The sequence below is a fragment of the Hakea prostrata genome, chromosome 3 (genome assembly GCF_041222555.1).
Source record: "Hakea prostrata isolate BN-2017 chromosome 3, UWA_Hpros_2, whole genome shotgun sequence".
NCBI classification, from domain to species: Eukaryota; Viridiplantae; Streptophyta; class Magnoliopsida; order Proteales; family Proteaceae; genus Hakea; species Hakea prostrata.
Window position 1 is genome coordinate 71,562,572 of NC_142602.1, and position 27,570 is coordinate 71,590,141.

A 27,570-nucleotide genomic window follows, 5' to 3' on the forward strand; every position below is an offset into this window, starting at 1 on the left:
TAAAGCAAAATATGAGAATAAACTCCCACTAAACAACCGTATCTAAGGATGCTCCCAAGCCCATAGTTACCACATGTCTATCAAAGACGTTAGGGCGGAGACCCTTAGTTAGGGGATCTGCAACCATATCATCTGTACCAATATGCTCTACTGTGATGTCACCTCCTTTAACCTTTTCTTTAATAGTCAAATACTTAATTTCCATGTGTTTAGACCCTGTGATACCCTTATTGTTGTTAATAAACAAGCACAGCAGAACTACTATCACAATACAAACCGGATAGGTCTATCCACAAAGTCAAAAAGCATCAACCTGTCTAATGAGGTTCCTTAACCAAACAGCTTGAGTAGCTGCAAGCATAACATGCTACAAACTCTGCTCGCATAGTAGAAGAAGTGAGTATACTTTGCTTTGAACTTTTCCATGATACTGCCCCTCCAGCCATCATGAAGATGTATCCGGATGTGGACTTCCTATCATCCTCACAACCAGCAAAATCAGAATCTGTATACCCTACTAGTTGTAGGTCTGAAACTCGTCTGTATATTAACATATAATCTCTTGTCCTCTTCAAGTACCTCGTAACTTTCTTTACAAAGAACCCAATGATAAAGACCAGGGTTCATCCGATATCCGCCTAGGAGTCCCGCAACAAAAGCAATGTCCGGCCTAGTACAAACTTGGGCATACATGATGCTACCAAGTGCGCTAGCATAGGGTACATTTTTCATTTGTTCTCTCTCAAAGATCATTTTTAGGACATTGCGACCGGCTCAATTTATCTCCCTTGACAATCGGAACATTCCCGGGTTTACAATCTTGCATATTAAACCTCTTCAAAACACGATCAACATATGCCCTCTGAGAGAGACCCAACAAGTGGCGTGAACGATCACGATGGATCTCAATGCCTAGGACAAAACTTGCCTCACCAAGGTCTTTCATATCAAAGTTCTCAGACAACATTTTCTTGGTCTGATGCAGTAAACCAATGTCACTACTAGCAAGTAAAATATCATCAACATAAAGAATGAGGAAGATGAAATTCCTCCCACTGACCTTGCTATATATACATTGATCTACTAGGTTCTCAACAAAACCAAATGAAGTAACAACATTATCAAACTTTAAGTACCACTGTCTAGAAGCTTGCTTGAGACCATAAATAGATTTCTTAAGTTTACACACAAGGTGATCAAAACCATCTGCTGCAAAACCCTCTGGTTGAACCATATAGACCTCCTCATCAAGGTTTCCATTAAGAAAAGCAGTTTTCACATCCATCTGATGCAACTCCATATCAAAATGAGCCACTAATGCCATAATAATCCTGAAAGAGTCTTTAGAGGAAACAGGTGAGAAAGTCTCATTATAGTCAATTCCTTCTTTTTGAGTAAATCCCTTAGCTACTAGTCTGGCTTTGAACCTCTCTATTTTTCCTTGTGAGTCCTTCTTAGTTTTGTACACCCATTTGCAACCGATGGGTTTACAACCTTTGGGCAACTCAACAAGTTCCCAAACCCCATTATGTCTCATTGACTGCATCTCATCCTTCATTGCATCCATCCACAAGAATGATTGTGGGCTATAGACAGCTCCTTGATAGGTGGATGGATCAATCACAATACCAATATCATAGTCGTGCTCACCTAAGTAAACCACGTAGTCTGGTGGTATAGCAGATCTCCTTTCCCTTGTGGATCTTCTTGGTAGAGCTTCAATAATTGCATCTTGAACTTGAGGATCCTGAATAGGAGTATTGTCAACAATGGGTTCCTGAACTTCAACGGGTGCAACATCTAATGTGGTATGCTCTACATCTATCTGATTAGGGAGAGAGAAAAAAATAGATGTTCCAATATCACTGTTATCCTCCACATTTTGTGAACACAAGTTACCCTTCTCGGCTACATCAAATTCCAGAAACTTGGCTGTTTGAGAATCAACAATTCTGGTACCTCCACAGGGATTATAAAAACGATACCCCTTGGAATGATCAGGGTAGGAAACAAAATAGCAATGAGTGGTTCTAGGTTCCAATTTTTCCCAATGTTGGATTATACAATCTCACTTCTGCAGGACAACCCCAAACTTTAAGATGGTTCAAGCTAGGTTTACGACCAGTCCACAGCTCAAAAGGAGTCAAAGGAACAGATTTGGAAGGGACACGATTAAGGATATAAAGGGCTGTTTTCAAGGCTTCACCCCACAAAAAATTTGGTAAATTAGTTCTACTAACCATGCTCCTAACCATATCCATAAGGGTGCGATTACGCCTTTCAGCCACACCATTTTGCTCAGGACTACCAGGCATAGTAAACTGACCAACTATACCAGATTCTTCTAAGTACTTGGCAAATGGGCCTTTAAGCTGTCCAGCATCCCCATGTCTGCCATAGTACTCTCCTCCCCGGTCAGATCTAACAATTTTTATGATTTTTCCCAACTGTTTTTCAACTTCAGTCTTAAAAATCTTGAACTTCTCAAGAGATCCAGACTTTTCTTTAATCAAGTACAGATAACCATATCGGGAAAAATCATCTATAAATGTGATGAAATAAAAATTTCTACACAATGTGGCTGAGTAGGGACCACTTATATCAGTATGAATAACTTCTAACAGGTCAGAACTACGGACTGCAGATTTCTTTCTGGTTTTGGTCAGCTTACCCCTGCAGCAGTCTACACAAGTATCTAGGCCACCAACAAGTGTAGGGAGGATGCTTGAATTTATTAACCTTCCTACTCTTTCTTTAGATATGTGGCCAAGTCTTTTATGCCACAACGTGTAAGACTGTTCCTTAGGCAGGGGTCTTTTAGGGGCAACAGTTTCAACATTGCAAGAGACATAAATATCTTCATTTGAAGTTAGACATAAACTATATAATCCATATGACATTGTGCAATATCCAACTTTATTTGAATTAAAAAACAAAAATATTTTACTATCTTTCACTTCAAGGGAATAACCACACAAGTCTAAAACTGAAACAGAAATCAAGTTTCTTCTAAATGTGGGTACATAAAAAGTATCCTTTAACAGTAACTTAAAACCAGTGTCTAATGTCAAAATAATGTCTCCCACAAATTCTACGTCTTCTTCTGCATGTGTCCCCACAACGAGTTTTGACTCCCTGCTACTTGGCTTCCTCTTGTTTATGAACCCCTGTAAAGTGGAAGTAACATGATTAGTGGCACCACTATCTAGCCACCAAGAAGTTGATGGAACTAGAGAAATATTGGATTCACAAACAAGAGCCAAGGAGTCAGTACCTTTATTCTCGCGTTTGGCTAACCAAGTTTTATATCTGGTGCAGTCGGCCTTCCTGTGACCTTTCTTCTTACAAAAGAAACAACTTTCATCATTCTTTTTGAGTGGAGGTCTTTTGGGTCCTAAATAGTTAATCTGACCGGTTTCTTTACCTTTACCCTGAGCAACCTTAGGAGTATGGTTTTTGAACTTCTTTACCTTATGGGTGTTGGGTTTAGATGCAAACAAGGCTACATGGGTTTTGTCTTTCTTTAATTTCTCTTCTTCAGATACAACCCTAGAGATTAAGTCATTGATAGACCAGGCTTCATCTTGGGAAATGTAATTTGTCTTTATGATGCCAAAATCAGGTGGGAGGGTATTGAGGGCTTGATGGACAATAACATGATCAGGAAGTGAAACACCAAGGGATTTGAGTTTGGTTTGAAAATCAACCATCGTAATGACATAATCCCTAACTCCACTAGAACCATTATATTTCATAGTAAAAAGTCCCTGGAGAAATGTACCAACTTCAGCATTAGATGAGACACGGTACCTCTCTGCAACTGCTTCCAAAAACTCCTTAGCAGTGCATTCTGTAGGCAAACCACTTTTAAGGTGTTCTTTGATAGACCTCTTCATTGATAATACGCATATACGGTTACTTTTCACCCAGGCAGTATGAAATAACTTTTCTTCCTGTGTACTGTTTTCAGTCAAATCTCTGGGTTTTTCAGAATTTAAAGATATGTGGACATCTGCCATTTCCATAGCAAACATTATATCCTCCTTCCACTTCTTAAAATTCGACCCCGTAAGAACCTCAATAGAAACCATGTTATTGTTGACAGAAAAGGTGACTGAAATAAACAATGTAATACTTTATTAGCAAATATAGATAACATTATCAATACATCTTTAGAGAGTATACATATATCATCATGTAAACACCTTTGGGCAGAATTCATGACATACAGTTGTGATACTCCCTTACACGTCAGCGGCCATGAGAGCATTCCAACCTTCAAAATTTTACCACCTTTGGGTGTATAAACTTCTTAGATTAATCAACTCCCAACCAAATGTTGCACGTGTCTCCCTCTTAATGCTAATACATAATTACCACCTTTGGGCGTATAAAAATACATTAATATCAAGAAACATCCCATTACTATATATGGCTGACATTCCATAAACCCAACCATGAATGCCACTTTGGCAGTCACTCACAATCAAGCTCATGAAATTCTCATATTGGGATATACTTTATATTATCCACAAATAATGCTAGTACATTGTTTGAAAAAACAAATTCCAGATTACCAAAAGGCAATCGAATCATGTATAAATTACATCATACATTTGTATAAAATTCCGGATTACCAAAAGGCAATCAAAGCATGTATAAATTATATCATACATTTGTATAAAATTCCGGATTACCAAAAGGCAATCAAAGCATGTATAAATTATATCATACATTTGTATAAAATTCCGGATTACCAAAAGGCAATCAAAGCATGTATAAATTATATTATACATTTGTATGACTATGAAACTAAATAAAAGAACCATGTAAAAAATTTATTTAACGGAATTTTCAAATCCATAAGCATGTTTTGTTATATTTCACATACATAGGGGCAAAATTGGGTCTTGAAAATGGTTCCATTGCATTCGGAAGGGTCCAAAACATAAAACCCCAAGAGAACTCTTCAAAATTCCATATTAATTGGTCAAAAAGAAAAAAATACCAAAAAAATAGTATTCTGGAATTTCCCCTCTTTTTTTTTTTTTTTTTAATTAAACCGGTTCGGCCAGCAATAAAAAAACGGTTTAAATAAAAACAGAATCATATTCTGTTGAACCGGACCGAACCGAAACCAAAATTAAAATTGAACCATTATACTTGACCCAGCGAGTTGACTCGCGATTCCGACGGGTCGACTCGCTGAGTGCAAAAAAAAAAAATTTCGAATTAAAATTGGTCCAAACAGTAACGGTTCACCCGACCCAACCATTAGGTCGAACCGTTGACTGGTCAACCGGGTCGACCCATTTGACCCGACTGGTTCAGATTCGGGTCACCCAGGCGGGTTATGGTCTGGTTGACCCGACCTGTTGACCCGGTCAGACTGCCACGTCAGCCCTATTATTTATATATAAAAAATAAAAAATAAAAAAAAATTCAGAAAAACGTTGCCGGATTCCGGCAGCGCGTGCCGGCGCGTCCAGATTCCGGTGATGGCCCATAATATGTCGATCTCTTCGTTTTTTCGAGATCTACGCAGTGGTGGTCTCGGATTTTCAAGATCCTTTCTAGAAAAAAACTTATTGACCAAAAACCGAACGGTTTGGTCGAATATCCAGGAGGGAAAAATCACAAATTACACAATTTCGATTTTAGAACCCTAAATTCATCATTCAACATTACTGTAGGTCTTTAATCGATTCTATAGAGGCTCTGATGCCACATGTAAGATTATTTGTATCCAAGATCGTATAGATCGATTAAGAACTCTTTTGTATAACAAGGAAAAGATGATGATGAGTAATACCTTGTTTGGGATCCATTGGAGACAAAAGCGCAGCGGAATATCTTTATCTTTAGCCTCCCTCTTTAGTCGAACTTGAAGTTGATTCTATGATCAACTTGATGTTAGATCTTCTCCTCTAAACTCCTCCCTTTTCACTGGCTTGATGGTATATCCTTTCTGATTAAACAGACGTGATTGTGATTAGGGTTAGAGGAGGGACCTAGCATCCTTTATATAGGCAAATCCGTTAGATCGTCCATCAAGATCTAACGGTCCCTATTAGCCCACACTAGCCAGTCCATATAAGAGTTCTAGTAACTTCATATTACCCTATCAGACCAATAAGAAACCAATTCAAACTGTAACACAATCAAGGAAGCCCAATCTTAAGTGGAATATTCAATTAATATTCTAACACTCAACTGAATGGACCAGTTCTGATTGAACTCATCTTGTCTTTCTTCTTTGTATTCAATATCTTTTTTATTTTATAACACGTTATCAGCACGATTCCGCTCGAAGTAATTGTGAACAACTCTGCTCGAAGTTTTGCATTTTGAGAAGAAAGACAGCAGACTATGTATCATTATGTTTTCTATTCCAAAGTGAAAAGAATGATCAACCTCCTTGCACATTTTTGTAAATAATGGAGTTTACCTTGTCCATCTTGAAATGTAAGTGCATCATGATAAAAATGTATATGTTTTATTGAATCTAAGAATCAATTAAATAATAAGATATTATGTTGCTTTTACGATTGTGGTTTTATTTATTGGATATAGTGGTTGCTAGCTTTGCACCACAAATATTGTTAAATGCACCTGAAGTTGCAAGATTTGAAACCGTAAATGAATACAGTTTCTCAGATGCACATGAAGTTGCAAGATTTGAAACTGTAAATAAGTACAGTTCTGCAGATGCACTTGAAGTTGCAAGATTTGAAACTGTAAATGAATACAGTTCTGCAGATGCACATGAAGTTGCAAGATTTGAAATTGCAAGATTTGAAACTGTAAATAAATACAGTTCGGTAATTTTTGAAATTAATTCTCTTTTTAAATTATAAGGAGAAAATATAATGCCAATATTTAGAGGTTGACTCACCCCCTTATATGTGGTGAAGAAGTGTAGAGAAAACATAGACTTCAAACTTAATGGTGGAGCCTCTAGGAATAGGATAATCAGTTACATGACTTTTTTTTTTTTTTTTTTTCTTTTCACCTTGTACAAACGATTGAATTCCGCAACCCTTTTTTTCTCAAAACAAATTTAAGTCCGGATCAGCGACCCTGACGGGGAGCACAAAGACGCTTCCTGACCACAAATATCAGTGGGGCCCATTGGTGAAAAAGTTCTTTTTTTACAAAAAATATTTTTCACCGTGGGCCCCACTGATATTTGTGGTTAGGAAGCCATGGGACAGTGCTCCCCCGACAGGGAGAAGATCCAGATTCAACAAAAAGCGGTCACCTTTTTTCTTTTCACCAATGCAGAGTTGAGACATAGCAGGTTTCAAAAAGAAAAAAAAATTAATTCTGTAAGACTTTCTCCATACTCCCATCCAAACCCATCAATAGCCATGGATTAAGAAATTTTTTGTCTCCGTTGGTCGTAGCCACCAAAACCTAAGGGTCAACGGATTCTCTTCTTCCATTTGTTAATTGAAAATCACTCGTTATACAGTACAGACGAAAGCATATGGTTTTTACCCAATTGATTTACTCTAATGTCTCAATCTAATTATTTGAAGTTTCATACTATTATTTTCTCTTTTTTCGTAACCCCTTAGGTTTTGAGGAAATCAAATAAAATAACAATAGAAGATGAACTTGATTCAAGCAAACAAAGTTTTATAAAAAAATATCATGCCAAAAGTACATATATTTTTGGCAAAAACACACAATACATGATTCTCCGTAACTACTTCATTAACTTTTTAACGTGAAGTCTCTATATCACGGTGTAGAACATTTTATAAAACATTTTTTTTCCTTCTTTTTTGTTGAACCCATGATAATCTTATAAAGCATGGTTGATTCCATCTATAATGATCTTACTTTTACATTTGAAAAGTGATATTTCATGTGGAGTTCAACAAGGAGTGTTCATGATTGTCCCCCAAATTTTTTTTTTTTTTTTTTTTTAAAAAAAAAAAAAAAAAAAAAACAAGCAGCCCGCCCCCCCCCCCCCCCCCTTTTTTTTTTTTTTTTTTTTTTAAAACAAAAACAAATGCCCCCCCCCCCCCCCCCCCCCGCCGTTGGGTTGTTTTGCCTTTCCTCTCCTCCCCCCCCCCCCCCCTTTTTTTTTTTTTTTTTTTTTTCCCCCCCCCGCCGTCTTTTTTTCCCTTTTCCCAATTTTTTTCTTCCTCCTTTCTTTCTTTATCTTTTATTATTATTATTATTAATATTATTATTATTATTATTTTTTTTTTTAATATTATTATTATTATTTTTTTTTCGGGGGGATTTTTTTTTTTTTTTTTTTTTTTTTTTTTTTTTTTTTTTTTTTTTTTTTTTTTTTTATTTAAAAAAAATAAATTTTTTTTTTTTTTTTTGTTTCTTCCCCCGCGCCGGCCCCCCCCCCCTTGTCCCCCCCCCGGGATGCTTGCCGCCCCAAGGGTTAAACCCATGACCTCTCCATTAAGAAATATGGATCTTACCACTCTACCAACTCTACATTGACAATTCTACCACCCTTTTTCTCAAAATCAAAGTGGGCTCACTCTTTTTCTTTTAAACATGTTCAATCTCTATAATTGTAAATGAAATTGCATTCAATTAAGCCAGATTTAGAAAATTCATATTTCAAAAAAGGTGTTTCACAAATACTAGCTTTATACCTATGCTTAAGAACACATAAAAGACTAAACAATTCTACGAAAATAAGACATTAATAGAGTTAGAAAGGGGAGTGGACAAGCCTTGGCGGGGGCTGACCTACAGTGGGACCGACGGGCCATCCCCGCGATTTTTAAATTTTTTTTATTAATTTCTTAATTTTTCCTGTTTTTATATTAATTCCGCATTTTTTTTTTTTTAGTTTTCTCTTCCCACATGTGAAATATCACTATTTAGCCCCTCAGTATCGAGAATAATTTTTAAAGGTAAAATAATAGGTATAAATGTCATTCATAATTCAAAACTAATTCCCCAATCCCTATTTATTCTCCTCTCTCTTCTCTCTCATGTTTTATTCCTATTTATTCTCTTCTCTTTTATAAACGTAGTCAAAGGAAATTTTTTAAAACAAATCTTATTAGATATTCAAAATGTCAGAAACTAACTCTTCAATTCCTATTTATTCTCTAATCTTTCCTCTTTTCTTCTTATTTATTCGCTTCCTTTTATTTCTTCCTATTTATTCTCTTCCCTCTCTACAAGTGTGGGTTAAGGAAAAATTGGAAAAAAATCTTTTCCACAATTGAGTACTTTTTCTCAATTTATTTATTGTTTATCTTTTTTTATATTTTATTTTATTTTTTTATTTGATTTTATATTATCTGTTTATTTATTTCTTTTGTAATTTTTGTTATTTGATTTTATATTGTTAATAAAATGTCTAGTAAGGTAAAACTCCCATTGATTTGCATCAACTTAAAAATTGGTTTGCATCTCTTGCCAAAGAAAATTTTGGATTACATATAACTTTTTAGGGTTGAATTCATGTGTATTTTTTTTTGTATTGTCGCTTTAATTTATCTATATTTTGTCAAAAAAAAAATTTATTATCAATAATTTACCTATTTTTTTCAAATGTGTGGGCTTTACAAAATATATGTGGGCCTATTCTTTAATATAATAAAATAATTCAGAGATGAGACCCTCAATGAGTTTTATAAGGGTCCATACAATATGTGTAGTGGAAAAGCATTAGTGCTTCCCCAAGGGAAAGGTTATCTGGACTTTATTTCTTTGGTCCCCCAATGTTGAATCTTAGGTCCACCCCTAAGCCTTGGCACAATGGTTAAATTGTACTATTGCAAATTATTTACTTGGGGGTTCAAGACTTTGAAATAGGCTTTCTTGTGTAAAGGGAATAAGATAACATACCTTTGTCCACTCCTAGACCTTGCAATAGTGGAAAATTCATGCACTGGGTCATCATTCTAAAGAAGAGCGGATATTTTGGAAAGCTGCACGTAGAAAACTGTAACTTAATATATCATAAGTATTAGGTTTATGACTAATAATAAGATAGTTATAATATTTTTATGGATACTATTTTTAACACAGAAAGCATATGAAAAATCATGTCATGGTAACTGGTGATTCACAACATGCCAAAATGTTAAATATTGTCGTCATTTATAGATTAATGAAAATAAAGGGCATTAAAACAAAGAATTATGACAAAGTATAGCATGTGCCTATACTAAGACTATTGATCATTAATGTACAATAGCTTAGTAGCAGTTTAGTAGCTTAAATTGCAGATGAATAATAAAATAATATGAAAAGTATTTTCATGCACAGACTGACTGAGCATCCACCAAGATCCGAAGAACATATTGAAACTGCTAAAAAGCATAAAAAATGAGCTGAAGTAAATAATCGGCATGACTGTAATAGCATACCTAATTATCGCAAAATCAATAATCAACTATTCCATATTCCCACGCTACCAGTTAATGAACATCATTCCAAATTGTCATTCATGAAAGGAAAAAAAAATAAACAAAACAGAAAACAGGTGTACCTTATTTTTTTTATTTTTTTTGGTACTAAATTGACAATACAAGGACCTAAATTCCTTTAAGTACTAAATGAAAAAATTATTATGCTTGTTCTCAATCAAAGCAACCAATAGACTGGTCACAAACTTTCTATTTTTCACTATGTTGCACCATTTCAATAATTCGTTAGATTAATTAAAATATAACAACAAACTTGACGAATTATTATGTGTTAGAATAAAGGTTCTCTTCGTCGGAAACCTGGTCGTCCGAAAAAGGCTCACGCAGTGAAGAAAGTAGTAACAAGTAAAAAGAGTTCTATGGCAGAGGAATTCAAGAAGGTAGATGCAGCTTTAGAGAAAGTATCTACCGGTGCATCGAACCTCCCATTGGGAGAGAAGATAGTGCTGCTATGTAACTATTGCTTTGAAGCTTTTCTTAAAGATCTTGATTTGGATGCATCTAGACGTCCTACATATCGTTTCGGATGGTTTAGTTGTTGTCAATGATGAGTAGGAACCAGTGATGAAGGGTGTATTGGGGGCAACTGTTATTGCAGGTGAGCAAGGTAGGTACTAATTGCTGTATTTCTTTTCTTTTTCTTCTTTTCGTTATAAAATGACCCTTTTAGCGAAAAAACTACCACTCTGATCTCTCAATGCTTCTCTCAATTTTTTGTTTCTTATAATTCGGTTAGATGTCGGATTCTATAGGAGAAATTATCACTACCAAAGTCGAGAAACACTAGTTATGGTTAAAAAAAAAACAATTTTCTTTTTGGTTAAAAGAAAAGTAATGATTGGTCAGCCAATGCAGGGTTGGTAGAGTAGTAAAATCCATACTTCTTAGTGAAGAAGTCATGGGTTCGACCGTTGAGGTCCGTATATGTAATACCCCCTAAATATATATATGTAAAGCTCCTGTTCCAAAAAAAAAGAGAAGAAGAAGTAAGGATTGGTAGTTTTTTTCTTTTTTTTTTCTTTTCCCACATAAAACTGTTTGAATGAGAGAAAAGAGAGGAGATAACTATTTTGTGTTTAGTTGTTAATGCAGGGGTGGTAGAGTGGTAAGAGCCATACTTCTTAGTGGAGAGGTCATGAGTTCGACGATGATGTAATCAGGGTGAGCGCAAGCTGGCCCAGATGAAAACCTCAGATACAAAAAAAAAAAAAATTATATTGTGTTTGATAATTGAATAATTTACGGAGAACAGTTAGATTTTATTATGTTAACAAAAAGAAGAAAAGAACGTTTAGATTTTTACGAGAATGATTTTACAAATAAGGGTTAGATTTCTAGAATCTTGGAATAAAAGCATTTTTGAATTTTCATTATTCTCCTTTACAAGAAATGGTTAGTAGGCATTCAAGATTTCTCATAAAAAAGGAATAAGGGAGTTTGAAAATTTAGTGGGCATTCATGATTTCCATAAACAACGACATAAGTGAGAGAATCAGGGAAATGAAATAATTGTCTTGATTGCTTAAAAAAAATAATATTTGATAATTAATATTTTTTATATTTGCCTTTTAGAAAAATCATAATTAGTTTTTTTTTATTATTTTGGTTGCTAACCTTGGTTTTCAAGGCTTTGCCCTGACTAATCCAGTGTTCGACTCGGGTCGCACATTTAGCTATGGTGGGTGAGTCTCCCAGCGGAGATTTTTTGCATCCACAAGGTTTCAATACCGGAACATTGCTTAAGCGGACCAAGCTGCTTACCACTTGGACCAACCCCCGTTGGTTGAAAAATCATAATAGTTACCAATATGATGAGTCTTTTTAGGAGAGAAATTGAATTATTTTGTTTAGCCAAAGATTTGTCACGGAAGAAAAAAAGAACGGTTGGATTTTTACAAGAATAATTTACAAATAAGGGCTAGATTTATAGAATCTTGGAATAAAAGAATTTGTAAATTTTTTTTATTCTCCTTTACAAGAAATAGTTAGTAAGCATTCAAAGTTTTTTTTTTCATAGAAAATGGGAATTAAGGAGTAGGGGTGCAAGTTTGGCCTTGACAGCCCTTACCCGCCTAAGCCTACACTGAGCCTAAATAGGACTTGGGCTCAAGATTTTGGCCCTGAGGATGGGTTAAGGCCAAAATATTCTGGCCCTGACTAAGGCCAAGGGTGGGCCTGAGATTACCTTTTGGCCCGCCAGGCCTGTCCCGACCCGTCCCTAACCTTGGCCTTGACTCTGACCCTAATCATGGCCCTAATTTTGTCATTGATGCTTGATTTTAATGAATTAAGAACAAAAACAAGGATATGACCAATCAACGCAAAGTATATGGCCAATCAAGGCCAAGGGATAAGGCCAATTAGGGCTAGGGACAGGGTCAATCAGGGCGTGAATGAGCTTAGTTTGGTCCTATAGGGCTTAGGGTTAGGGACAATAATCGTTGGCCTTGAATTAGGGTTAGGGCAGGAATGAGTTTAGATTATAATATATAGGGTTGGACTTGGGATTGCAAAAGCCCGGCCCAGCCCAGCTTGTTGCAGCCCTATTAAGGAGAGGATAAAGAAATTTAAAAATAATTTTGGAATAAAAGAATTTGTAAATTTGTATTATTCCCCTTTACAAGAAAGAGTTAGACTTATATAAGAGGAAGAAGATGCTTGTAAATTGTTATATGTTTTGCAGAACAAAAAAAAAAATGGTATTTCAATCTTATCATCTCCATATATGTATTTCATCTATTTAGCCCCCTTCCTATTTTACTTCCACCTTCACAAGTCCTCTCAACCTTGGATAAGTGGTTGATTTTCATTAGTGGAGAGAGAGATGATAGACTGAACATATGAAGATTGATCTTGAATTAGGAAGCTATAGCTCGAATTTGGGATCTCAAACGTGCACACATTTGATTGGTTAAGGTTTACACCCACACGCAAGTCAAAGTTTGGATTTTATGATCTAAATACTCATCTCATCTTTTATTGGTTAAGTTATTCTCCTTTATAATTATAAATTTCTTTTTGAGACAAACAAGTTATTTTTTTTTTAATATTAGAAAAGAAAGTTCTCAATACCTTTATAAGAAGAATTTTTACTTAAAAAAGGGACAATTGTGTCCAATAAAAGATTTTTCATTTTTTGAAAGTACATACTTATACATAATAGTATATATATATAATACTACTGCCTAACTTGTATTGATATCCCTAAGAGCATTCTCATTAACCCCACAACAATGTAGAAGGCACACAACGATAGACCAATTTTTTCCACATATAATAGCATGTTGGTCTTCCATCTTGGGTACATAGTTCCCCTTTTAATACCAAAACTAAACCCTATATGTTCAAAGCTTTTGATGAATCCAAATGAGAAGTATTATTATTTATACAAGTAGAACGTTTATAATTCATAAATCTTGACATATAAATTATTCTTTGTATCACATCATAGTCCAGATTTCTATTGTGAATGTGCTCCTAATACAATTTTAGCAACCTCTTAAATAAGTGGTAAACCCAAGAAGTTTACGAGTTCAAGCCCCTTCCCTTTCACCCGCTACGTATGAACACTCAATCTTTCAATTTGGTAATTAGGTTCAAGACTACTAAGGGCATGTTCAATTACATGAATCCAGAGATTTCAAATTTCTGGATTCACAAATGGGAGATTTATACCCGTTTGGTTTTGTAAATCCTTAGATTCATAAAATTTATGGATTTATTTTTTTACAATAAAAACGTGAATTTGTAGATTTATGGGTATGAGTTGAAATCCAAAGATTTCATCCCTACTATAAAGGCGCTAAACATTTAACCACGATTCCATAGATTTTTTTTTAGGATGAATCTACAAATTTCATTCCAAAGATTCAGGCTAACCAAACAGTTAATTTTATAAACCATGGCTCCATAAATTTGAAATCTCCAAACTCAAGTAACCAAACAGGCCCTAAGAAAATTAGTATGTGTTTGGTAACATTTCCGTTCGAAACCGGTTCTTATGCAAAACGGTTCTTTACTTGAAAATGGGCGTTTGTCCATTCGGTAACCTGATATTTTTTTTTTTTTTTTTTTTTTTGTGTTGGTGTTATCTTGGAGCCAAACAGGCCAAGAAAACGCAACGCTTTGGTTGTTGCAGAAGCCTTAGCACAATAGTTGGTAAGCCACAATTATAGCCCAAGATCAAGACATCTTAATGGCCTTTCAGCAAAAATTGTTGCAACAGAACTGCACATGGAAACTCCACTCACTCTGCTTGTGCAAAAGCCTTCAGCAGCAGATTTGCATTTTATTTTCTTATGCACATTCATTCATCCAAGCACTCAAAAATGCTTTACGGTTATACAACAAAATGGACCTCTACCCTAGCTAAAACTGAGAAGTACTGTGTTCTTCTTTTTCTTTTCTTTTTTTGCAAATTTGTGAAAGGAGGGCTGTTATAGAGAAGGTGGAATCCGGAACTCAGACAAAACACACACCAAAAGCATAAAGGAGAGGTGGATTTCTCTTTTCTGCAATGGGATAAACAACCCAGAAATAAGTTTATCACCTACTGCAAGTTGACCACACTACCACCCCTGAAGTTGAAATGTATTTTAACTAAAAACCATGAATCTATCTCAACTAAATTGGGTCCATAAAGAGAAACGATAAAAGGCCCCTCCAGTACTGACAAACTCAAACTAACCCCCTGATTCAAGATGAACTCTGAGCATTTAAGCCGATTTGGTATAGAAGCGGATGCCAATGGCCAACCCCAAAATAGCGAGCGGAACCAGGAACTGGAGTAGCTTGACAATGAACTCTGAGGTCTTGTCTTGGTTGTAGTGTGGCTGCTTGGGAGGGGTGTACTTGGTCCTGGTGGGAATAGTTGACGCATCAATCTCCCCAACAAAATATTCATCCATCATTGCTCTTGCACTGGTACTGTGGCCAACATCCTCAAAATCATCCGTTGCATCCTTTCCTGCCAAACACCACACAACATGACACAGAGAAGAGGCTCACCAAAGTATGCAGAAATGAAATCAATGAAAAGTTATTTTTACCTGTCGCTGACAACAAAACCTCGTCACCACCAGGATGGTCCTCCAAGAACTTTGTCACATCATATACCTGTTCCAACACATTATAGGAGCCAGAGTTCAAGGACATGACTGGGCAAAAGAAACATGATGGAAAAACCTGGAATAATCTGAAACCCAAACTAGAAAACTGAATAGGGATATTACAAAGTTGGACATAAACCCTGTGCATAATGAGATTGGAAGAAAACACCAAAATAAAAGCTCAACTCTTCCATAACGACTATCTAATGCCAGAGCTTATATTTCATCAAATCAGTTTAACAGGGATGAGGTCCTTACGATGGTGAGGTGGTCATCGGGCCCAATGGGCCTCTCCTAAATGAATAACCTAGTAGAAAATCAGAAGCCTTTGAACACTTCAAACTCTAAGAAGACTTGGAAAGTCCAGAATCAATAAGGTAGGATTAAGATGTCTGTTTTAGTCCCAGCCATCGAATTATTAGAAAGCCAAAACACCAGGATTCAAAAGAAAGGAATTGGGGTCTGGATTGGCCAAGAATCAGCCTGTTTTTGGATCGGAGTAAAATTGGCTTAAAATAGATTACAGAAGGTTACATTGGACAGAACGTCGCTCTTCCTGGCTATCCCAGTCCACTGCCCTTTTGTTCCCTCCCCCACCCACACCTCTGTCGTCACAAGACACCCTCTTTGCTCCTCCTTCCCCCTCCCTCTTCCACTTCACCCACCTGCCACTCGTGGCGGAATATCTGACAAGAAAAGCTCCTTCGCACTTCCTCAAGCGAATAGAACTACAAAGTCTAAAACCCTCAAAAGGAAAAGGATTTGCTACTATGATTAACTCATATTAAGAAAGGTTTCTGATAGGACACCCGTGCTTAAGGGGAATACCACAGCATGTGGAGGGGATACAGGAGATCAAACCCAACTGATCATGCAGGTAACAGGGACAGGTGGCGGGAACCCATTGGGGAGCGCTGAGCAGCCACACTCATGCTTGAATTTTTCAGAGGATATGGCATATGTGGAAAATACATAGTTAAGATTTTGCTTGGTTATATTAGGGAAGGTAGGGAAGAACTGAGTAAGAAAGGGTGAGCTAAGCTCATAGGTAAGAGGAAGGCTCTTGGGTAGGGATGGTCTTGTATTGTAGATCTGCTTTAGTCATTTTTGGCTGTTGAGTAAATGAAGTATCTTCTTTACATTTCCCTCCAGGTCCAATTATGCCATTCAATTACAGTGTGTGTATGCATCATGTGTTTTGAATGAATTGAGGTGAGGCGTAGAGCACTGTCTCATGATTGTTCCAGGCTAACCGGAGCCTTATCAGCTTCCCATTCCCTACCTCTTCCTCCCCCCGACCAACACCCACCTCGCCCCCCCCCCCCAAAAAAAAAAAAAAAAAAAAAAACTCTTCTTTTCCTGTGCCTTCTAGTTCCCATCTATCTAAAACTCCAACCCCGACCCCCAAAATAAAATTTATCTCCCTTTATTTGTTTCTCCTCCCTTTCCAGTCTGTCTATGTTTCTGTCTCCCCTCTCTGATGCAGCACGACCTTGGATTATGAACTTTTAAGAAAGGTCTCTAAAAGTGACCCCTCAAGGGTTTAGTGAAATACATATGAATCCTCTAGCTTGAGATGAGTTTCTTGAAGTAGCCTAGGCGGACCCTAAAGGCAATGGAATGGAATGAAACTTGGATCAAGTGTAGGATTAATTACTTAGTAAATGCTCACAGAGTTTCATCAAGTTTGGATGGTGGAATTGGGAGTTAGTTATATCTTGATTTGGAGGGATAATCGGGTACTAAAATCAAGAAAGGGTAGGTCTAGATAATGTAGCACAGTACCAGAGTAATCAAAATAGTAGCCAATCAAGGTCTTCTCACAGAGCACAAATTCCAGACTTGAAGATAAACATACGAAAGAAAACTGAAATCTTGAGTGATATCAAAATGGTGATGCTATAATAACTTTTTGACAGCAGGGACAGAATTGTAATTCAAAAAGTAGGGCAGAACTGTAAATCAAAATTTAGTTAGGCTGAAGCGTAGATTACCAAAATGAAACGAGAAAGACACCCTAAAAATCTGATATCAAGTAGATGAGCAGAGATGGTTAGTAACTGAAAACCAAAGTTAATCATAAAAGACTTGTTAATAGATCAAGTAAAGGAACAATATGAGGGAAGTGAGAGAGCAATAAGGACAACAAAGTAGTACTGAGGTTCACCATTGCAAAGTGGATTGATAGGATTGCATACCAACCTCCCTTGATCAAACACCAAGGTTTCAACTAGGAGCCATGTTTCTAGGATCTCAGCTCAAAAAGTAAGGGTTAGGGTTTTAAGATATTGGGGAAGCTGGTAGGCACGTAAGAACACACGTTTATGGGGGTTGGATATCTCCAGAAAGATTTTGAATAATGTGGTGTATGGATGGATGGTGCAGGTTCTTGAGATACAGGATGAAAAGTTATTTGAATTGTCACACCACACCCTAGATGAGCTGTAACCAATAGTGTGACCTGATGTCACCCGACATTGGCTTCCCATGCGGATCATTGATGTGATGCCAATATCACAACCATACATTAAAACCACGATACAAAAATCAAAGGCACACAAGTAATGAAAGCAAGCATAAAGTATACAAGATAATAATACTAAAGGGAGTCCGGATGATAAGCTCAGAAGCATATAACGGATCCTCTTAAATCTTGAGTTCCAAATCCATGTATAACCAAAAAGACGTGTACGAAATATGAGAGAAATAATATCTGTCCCGGGATTTGGAGTCTACCAAGCATATGCGCATGCGGAGCATGCAACACAACACATCATACTCCATGTCATCCCACACGGTGGTCTGATCCCCACCATGACCATCCATCCCATACTCCAATATCCGAGGGGCATCTACACCTACATGATCATCAAAAAAAAGAGACTTTCACGAGGGTGAGTTTCACCAAGCTCATGATGGAACACACAAGCAAAGCACAAATTAGTTGATGAAACCATGGTTGCCCCCCCCCTCTATAATTGGGCTCCAAAAACTAGACCCAAGAGCCAATATTAAAGATGGCCGAATACCCCAAGGGTACTTTGGTCATTTTCCCTTTTAGGGCTCAATAGGGTTTGGTTGGAATCCCCTCGATCCAAGGGTCATGGATCTACCTTTTCTTTTTTTTTTTTATTTAGATTATTATTTTGTGAGTTATGAATAGAGTCCTAGTCTAGTCAACATTCCAAGTTGGAATCTAATTTAAAAACATTCCTTTTGGATAATTACCTATTTAATTTTGCAAAATTGTTAGGAGATTCCTTGTGATTGGTATTGAGTTGTCAAGGGAGTTCTAATCCTAAGTGAGTTCCCTAGTTAAGAGTCCAAGTCTAATTAATTAGTTAGTCCAAGTTGAGTCTAAGGTTGTAAGCAAGGTTCAAGATCTCGCTCTGGGTATTTCTTTTCTGGGCCACCTCGAGTGAAATCTATGGCCCATCTAGAGGGTATTTTAAGCCTTCTAAATACAATGGGGGCCTTAGATTTGTGAGAAAACAATCCTAAGTTTGAAATGTTGTAGGAATGAACATGCAAGATTATAAAACATGTGATAGGACTCCAAGAAGTAGCCACATGGGGAGAGAGAGAAGGTTAGGGGTGATTAAGGAGATTATAAATGAGGGGGAATTAAGAGTAAACGGTATCAAGCATTTGAGTATGAGTGAAGAGTAGCCTCTAACTGAGGTTGCCATTGGTTGTGGGGGTGATTGGCACCATTAAAACCAGATATATCTTGGGAACTTCCCCTGTTTTGTTGTTGAATTCCATAGTAAATTTAAGGTTCTTATCAAATTGGTACTAGAGCAGCCACGATCCCACTGAAACGAGATGCCATTGTCTTCGTTTACCCATGAAGAGAGCACATAATTGGTAAATGGAATTTGTGATCTTCTCTCAGGAACAACAGATCGAGAAGCAGCAATTGTTAGTAGTGGCTCTCCATCACCTACAAGGAGAAGCACGGGAGTGGCTCTATCGGAAGGAGTGGCCGGTGTTGGATTAGTTGAGTTTCAGGGAGGCTATGCAGATCGACCTTGGGTATCAGGAGGACGACAGATCAGAGTCCGCGATTGGATACTTACCGTGTAACTATGCTCATGTTCAATGAGTTGGAATTGCAAGATAAGTAGAATAACGCTGGAAAAACAACGAAAAGTACGTTGGAGGCAATCGCCGGGAGGTATCAATTGGTTGTGAGCAACACTCGTCACCGAACATGGAGAAGAAAGAGGAGAAGCTCGATTTTGAGCCCCTATTGCTTTGGAGTACAAGCGAGGACTAATGCTGGCATATCGAATGGCATCGCAGGGGAGGTGAATCGAGTAGGCTTGGGAATTGATGGTGGAAGATTTCCGCAGGCCGTTAGGATTTCCTCTCACAGCAGTTGGAGAAGATGACGCCAAAGAGGTTTGTGTGTTTGTTTAAAAGACCCTAACCCCGTTCAACTGGTCGACTCAACTCATAGGAGCCACGGGTTAACCAATACGGACCCAAACTTCAAGCCTAAGCACTGGCGTGAGCCAGAAAGTCACGGGGTTGGGCCATCTCAAAGGCCCAATTCTACTTGCACTGCAGGCCCATTTCTGACCCCATCTTGGCCTTTTGATCCAAGCCCAAATGCAGACCAAATACATTTTGAAGGGCCACAATGGGCTCAGCCCATTTCGTTAACCCAAAGTCAGGTTAGATAAATCTCGGAATTAAATTTTTGTTACCGGACTCAGGAATAGGATACCTCAAGGCATTCACTATCAAGCTCACATAAGTAAGGAAACCAACTTATATTCCTTCCCCGCAGAAGTTGCCCCCTATCTATAGAAATGAGAGGGATTTTGTTCGATACAAGCCATTTTTAGAGAATGAGGATCAGGTATGCAAATATATTCAGCAACAACCTGAGAAGACCACGTGTTCTGTTTCTGCAATTTCTGAAACTTCTTGGATTTGTTTCATTGGTGGATTTGTTGGCACTCGAAGGATTTAAGGTGGTCATGCGATCAGCTTTTGGGAAGAAACCCAACAATGTTGTTCCTTGGAACCAAAGAGCTGTCATGTGAGGGACTATGCAGAAGATTACCATGTCCACACGCTGATCCAATCCAACATTGTTGGGCGACTAGTTGAGTTGAAGTCACATGGTCCATATGCAGCTGACCTTAGTAAGAGTTATGACTGCAGTACATATTATGGACACCGTGAGGTTTTATTCAACAGAACAATTGAAGCTCTTGTTAACGAGTATAATGACCCCCTCACTGGACTACTGGAGAATCACAGGAAACATTTTGAGTTTCTACTGCTTGAGGTTGAAGAGGATACTGTGAAGGACATCCCTGAGGCTGTGGTGAAGGGAGTAAAGAATAGACCATTACAAGCCATTCAACTGACTGACTGAGTAATGCCAATGGATACCAGATGTGTCTTTGGAAAGGGCCTGCTATTGGGCCTCTGCAAATATTGCTGAATTGGAATGTTTATGTGGCAAACATGTGAAGACTAAATTTCAACTTTGCGTTCACCTTGAGGACAAGGTGAAATTTAAGGGGGCAGGAATGATAGGACCCTGGGAAGTAGCCATAAGGAGAAAGAGGGAGAGGGCTAGGGGTGATTGAGGAGATTATAAACAAGGGGGAATTGAGAGGAGAGGGTATTGGACATTTGTGTATGAGTGAAGAGTACCCTCTGGCTGAGGGCACCATTGAGTATGGGGGTGATTGGCACCATAAAAACCAGATCTATCTTGTGAATTTCCTCTGTTTTGCTGTTGAATTCCATAGTGAATTGAAGGTTCTTATCAACATCAAATATAGAACCATTAGGGCATATAAATGAAAAGCAAGTGAAAAGATACATAAAAAACTTAAATACCAACAAAATTCCATCCATATGAGTACAATAGAACACCACATTCTTGACTCTCAAAAATACAATAATACAACCATCATAAGTTCATAACAAAAGTGTCGGGATTTCCTTTCTAGTTTAGGCTTGAGCCCATGAATAGCTATTGTGGCTTAGGATTTCTGAGCCAATACATATTCTCTCGTAATCTAGCATCTGTAACGAGTTGTTAGAGACGAATATAGTGAAAACCTAAAGGCTAGACGTAGCTCTACATTGGGGTGAACCTTGGTGGTCTCTTTTCTTTCTTGCTCTTGCTTGATTGTCCTAATCCTACAAGAAGAAGATGAGAGGGAGTTGTGGGAAGCTGTTGGCGAGAGGAGGTGAAAATCCAGCAAAAAATGAACTTGAGAAGTTGTCAGCAAGAGGAGGAGAGACACGTCAAGTCTCACTCAAGTTGTGGGACTTAAAAGGAATGTTGGACCGAGATCTCAGTTGAGATTTGGTAATTTTCTTAACTTGACCTAGAACTCGTATTGCCAAGGCCAAAAAACAAGATCTCATGAGATCTCATACAATGATTGTAAGGCTGTACATAGCCCTCTTATTGTTGAATGAAACAGGTTGGAATTATTGAATAAATCAGAGGCTTGGGCTGTGGGGAAGGAAACCCTTGAGGCCTGGCTGGGCTGAGAGTGTTCTTGTACAAGTTCAGCAAATTCCAGCAAGCTTCATCATTTTCTCTTCCCTGCGGCAGCCTCCATTAAAGGTTTTCTACAGATTCCAGCATTGTTTCTTAACTTGATGGTCATATCCTTCAACTCCAGTACATACAGCAGCAACCCCAGACAAGTGCAACCCCACCCCCTCCCCTCCCTTCCTAACCTGTGAACTACCATGAAACCCTCCTCTTCCATTGCAGACCTAGTTTCCCCCCCCCCCAAAAAAAAAAAAAAAAAAAAAGCCCATCATAGCACTTCCCCAGCCCCAGCCCCATCCCCTCCATTGCAGCCCTATCTCTACCCCACAGCCCCCTCCCCATCCCTCTTTCCCACCAGCAATAGCAACCCCCCCCCCTCTTCTCCTTTCCCCTTATGGCAGCAAAATTCCCTCCCCCCCCCCTCTCTTTCTTTTTCTTGTGATACCCCTCCTTCCGCTGTTTCTGTTTTTTTTTTTTTCCTCTGGTTCTTGCGACAACAGAAATAGAAAAGAATTACCCCAAAAAAAAAAAGAAAGAAAGAAAGAAAAGAAGACTGAAAAACAAAGAAAAGAAAAAACAGAGTCGGAAAAGGGGGGAAAAAGGCAAGAAGAAAGAGGATCTTGACAAATTCCAAAATCCAAGGATTCTTCAAGATTCCATTGAATTTATCTCTAAATTATTTGACTAAACTTCTTCCCATCCCCATTTCCTTTGGGCATATTCCACGGTTTCCACCCAACCTTTATTAATCCAAATTATCCCTAATCCATTTCATAGGATCTTTAGGCATTTCCACAACCAAAGAAAACTCATCTATTACCCTTTTCACCGACTCAAGCCATCCTATATGGTTTCCTATAATTTTTAGCTATCCCACAGTAATACCCAAATCATCCCATAGGGTACCCAAACCATCCCATAAACCAGCACAACCTTATTAGTAGTCCAAACTTGTGTTGGTTCTTATTAAAGAGGGTGCTGGAAGATCTAAACCAACCTTATTATTAGTCCAAACTTGTGTTGGTTCTTATTAAAGAGGGTCCTCGAAGATCTAACCCAGCCTTGGGTTACATCATGAATAACTGTCCATAACCTATAAGCCACAATCTATACAGTTATACATATGTTATGCAAGTCTGCTAATTACCTATCATGTCTGTCTCACTGGGAGCCAACCCCTCATGGTTTCAACCTTAGCATTGGGGCTAGCCCCTCCTTGATAACCCTACCAAACTCTCGGATTTCCCTCATGGATTCGGCCTTTGCTTTAGGACATACAACACCACAATCCATTTTACAGTATCCTAGTGCTTTCTTAGGGCCACTCATGGATTCGACTTTGGCTTGAGAAATACACAAGCAACAAGGCAGGTGTCCTCTCAATGACTCACACCGCTCAATTTGCCACAGGCCACCCAACAGCTATAAGTGTCATGACATCAAGAGAATCCTAGCCAAGCATTGGTCAACTACTCATCATGCTACTCAAATAAATGGAACACTAGCCTGCAGGAATTCAACCTTCGCTTAACACTGACACCCCCAATAAACCTACTAGACTACCTTGAGACCCCCTCAAGGATTCAGCCATTACTTTGGAAAACCCAAAAGTAACACCCTGAACACATCACATCACATCAATACCCGTCATCCACAGCAAAGGTTACCTAACACCGTCAACACCTTCCTCTGTTCTTCCCCCTACTTCTTCTAAGTCTGTAGCACAAAATAGAGGCACTTACTTTTTGTGTGGTTCAGAGTTGCTTCTGCAATTCTTCTGGTTTCTGGTTTTATTCCAATGGCACCAAAGGCAGAGAAGAAACCTTCATCCAGAATGAAGAAGAAGAGAGTTGAGAACTACAACATCTACATCCTTAGAGTGTTGAAGCATAATCATCCTAATCTTGGCATCTCGAGCACAGCAATGGACATAATGAATAACTTCATTAACAATATCTCTGAGAGGTTTGCTAAGAGGCTTCAAAGCTAGCTAGGATGAACAACAGGGCCACGGTTGCTGAAAAGAAAACGCATACAGCAGTACGCCTGCTGCTTAGCCAAAAGCTTGCTTAGTTTTCCCTTTCTGAAGGGCTGAAGGCTGTGAATAAGTTCAAAGTTTCATAGCTGTTTTTGTTTTTGTTTCTATTTATTTATTTATTTACTATTATTTTTCTTATTTCCGTTTTTATTAGTTGAGTAGCAAGGGGTGAAGCTCTGTTTTTGGTTTAGTATAAGTCTCATTTCTTGTTGTATTGAAGTTTTTCACTTAGTTGTTTTCTTTCCTCTATGTTTTTGAGAATCCCATGGCTCTGGCTTCTGCTTTGCTGGCCTTAAACCCTTGTTTGATGGTTTTTATGGGCTTTGTCCACTGAGAAGGACAACAGAGTTACATCTATACTTATAACACATTGGCTGACACAGTTTCAAACTCAAAGTAGGACTCAAAATCAGAAACTAACACTAAAATAAAAGCTTATACTGAAAACGTAAGACCTCACGCAATACCTTGACCTATTAGTTAACCTAAACTAACTAGGAAATGAAATAATAAAGAAAATAGACTCAAAACAGGGGCTCTAACTAAACTAATGAAATAATTGCCATTTTCCTACTTTCTACCCATACATCTTAGACCCATCAAATTGGCCAAATAGAATGTAAACCGAAGGAATCAAAGGCCAAACACATAGACGACCCAATCCTAGACTACTCTTAAAGAAAGAAGCCTAATTTGGTCATGATTCTGCACCAAAACCTCCAGTTATGTTACACATATTTAATCTCTTTCAATTCCCCAGGTGGAATGTATTGTATAATGCTATCCAAACCGAAATAATTGTCCAATCATAATGCTTGTAAATGGGAACGATAAAAGCTTCAATTTCAAACAAGTAAATAATTTAATACAATATAAACCTTAGCCAACTAGAAGTCTAGAACACATGTATTAACTTAAGTGAGGTGAATGCATAGATATAGAATGCAGGGTTGATTATGCACTACACGAGACAAAAGTTATGCAACAAGAAGATACAGAGCAAAGCTAAAGATACCTATGTCTGCTAGAAGCTTCGAAATGATTTGGATCCAAATTTGACTTCAAAAGACAGAAAAACAAGGCAATACATAAACAGTACGAGTAATGTTTCCTATCAGTACAGTGACAGTATCTAAGTTGGTCGGACTTGAAACAACAAGAATTTAATCACAAAAATGGAGAGTAGACTGAAGCACCAAGGCAACACAAATGTTAAACTCATGGCAGACCAAATCTGCTCCAATAAAATAATTGGCGGTACTCACCATCAACCAATCTAGGTAAACCATGTAGAAAGGGATTGTCTAGAATGTTAACCAACTACTATTAATCTTATGATCTGATATATGGAGTTTAATGTTGAACGATACCAAGTTCACTCAAAACAATGTCATAGGTACATTGAATGCAGCAAGGCAAATCACATCCACATTATAGGCGGAAAGTACACTGGTACACATGAATATCTTAAGTTGAAGTTAATGTGATCTTTAAAAAATGAAAATACAATGCATACACCTATAATGTTTCGCTAAGACATTCTCAACAAACAGAAGATATTATACATAAACGGATACATAGGTGGTAGGTGGATGAATTTCTTTCTATTCACTTTTGGTTTTAAACAGGTTTTGTGATAATGAGAAATGCAAACCCACCCAGTCCCACCTTTTTTTTTAAAGGATCCTTTAAATGGAAATAATAGAACAGTGAGAGCTAGTAAGATTTAAATGCACACCAAGTGCATCAGGAGAATTTCAGCCAAGCAGAATAAGCAGCAGCAGTAAGAAGAAAAGCTCAATTATAGAAAGGAAACCAATTGTTCAATTGTCACTACAACTATAGCAAACACCTTCATGTCATATACAGCACCAAATTAGGTAGGTATCCCATTCCTATCCCCAACAAAAGAGGGGGGGGGTTTGGAAAAAACTAACGCCACCTACTTGCCTTTATCCAATATGATCAATCAGTAGCTCCGGCTAAAATGCAAACTTTGAATAATACAAATCGAGAAACCGTGTTACGTCAAGGAGTTAAAAATCCAGTCAGACATACTGTACTTCAATGTAATCTATGTTCCGTGGTAACTCATCAGATTAAATAACAAGAAAAACACATTGGGCAACTAAAAGATGCAGGATTTCATTCCGCAACACCCCCCGGCCAACAACAAAAAGAAAAATTAAAAAGAACGGCGCTAGGAGAGGAGAAGAACCACACGGAACATGCAGAAGATCCCCAAACAACCAAACCCAGATCGAGTCCCGTCAACACCAGTACATCATGCAATCAGTCCAACCACAATATCCAGAATTACAGGCAAGAAGCTAATGGTACTAAACGGTTTCAGAGGATTAAAAACACAGAAACAGAAAAAGAACCATGGAAAAGAGAAAAATAGTCGACGAATAAACGCAAGTGAACCGATATGGACAATATTACCTTCCCGCCGATAATAAGCCAACAATCTTTTGAATTGTTGTGCTCTGCAACTTCTCCCAGAGTGAAGATCTTAGCCATTATTTTATTTTCTTCCAAGGGGATAAGAGCAGATGCAAAACAAGCAATAAGCCCGTCCTTTCTAAAGGAAGGTAGGGTAGCTTGGACAAGTTCTTATAGGTGAAATCTGTAACTCTGAACTCTGAACTCTGAAGTAACGGTGTTTTAATCGGAGAGAGAAAGGTGGGGGTTTTGAAAGGGTAGTTGGGGTGGGGTTGTGATTTCTTGAAGGGGTAGTTGGGAATTGGGATGGGGTTTATGGTCTTCGGGGTTGGTGGCCGGTGGCTGAGTGGCCGTTTGAGAGGAATATGGACAACCGGTTGTTAACAAGCGCCCACACATAAGGGTGTCAATCGGTACGATTTTAGTAATTTGGTACTGTATTAATTTTGAATACCGAAAATTAGAACAATACGGTTTAGGTGCAAAAAAGGGTTTAAATACGATATTTAGTGTGATACAATTTTAGTATTGTAAAGGATAAGTCTCTGAATTCAAATTCAAATATACTGTAACTAGCTCTATCCTCTATTGATCTTATCTCCAACCGATCAAGAAAAGTTTGAGTTATAGTTAAATATCAACAAGTTGTAGTTCAAATTCAAATATTTGAATTGTAATTCATATAATATTAATCTATATATCTCCCACTTACTAATCTGAGTGTGGAAGAATTCTCTCTCAAATGAAATTCTAACTAGTATGAACTGTTGTAAATATGTTTAAAACTTGAGCTGAAAGGTACCCTCACAATGAGAGGTGACCTTACCCTTTCACCCACAGCCTTTGAAGCTCTATATAAACCCATTTCCGAGTTCATTCTAAGCACAGAATTACCTCCTCCTCTTTCTAAAATCCGTGTTGCACAAATCGGGGTGTCTAAATACTTTAAAGAAAGTACATCTAGTACGTTTCAGCTCATTTGACAGTATTGTGAGAACAAGTGTTCAAGTATATTTG

The 27,570-nt window shown here is 37.8% G+C and overlaps 1 protein-coding gene across 1 annotated transcript; it reads right to left on the reverse strand.

Moving 5' to 3' along the window:
- Positions 1-14,646: 14,646 nt before the first annotated feature.
- LOC149022962 (cytochrome b5) lies at positions 14,647-26,887 on the reverse strand. The gene is made up of 3 exons (XM_089150854.1): positions 26,554-26,887; positions 15,473-15,539; positions 14,647-15,390 (listed from the first exon to the last, which is right to left on the reverse strand). Exons 1-3 carry the CDS (start codon positions 26,629-26,631, stop codon positions 15,140-15,142), a joined length of 396 nt encoding a protein of 131 aa, XP_089006980.1. The 5' UTR covers positions 26,632-26,887; the 3' UTR covers positions 14,647-15,139.
- Between the last annotated feature and the right edge of the window lie 683 nt (positions 26,888-27,570).

Excerpts from the sequence above, each read along its gene's own strand:
- LOC149022962 (XM_089150854.1), bottom strand. The coding sequence starts at position 26,631 with ATGGCTAAGATCTTCACTCTGGGAGAAGTTGCAGAGCACAACAATTCA. Across the intron at positions 15,540-26,553 it reads GGCTTATTATCGGCGGGAAG|GTATATGATGTGACAAAGTT; the intron begins GTAATATTGTCC and ends GTGTTGGAACAG. Across the intron at positions 15,391-15,472 it reads GGTTTTGTTGTCAGCGACAG|GAAAGGATGCAACGGATGAT; the intron begins GTAAAAATAACT and ends GGTGTTTGGCAG.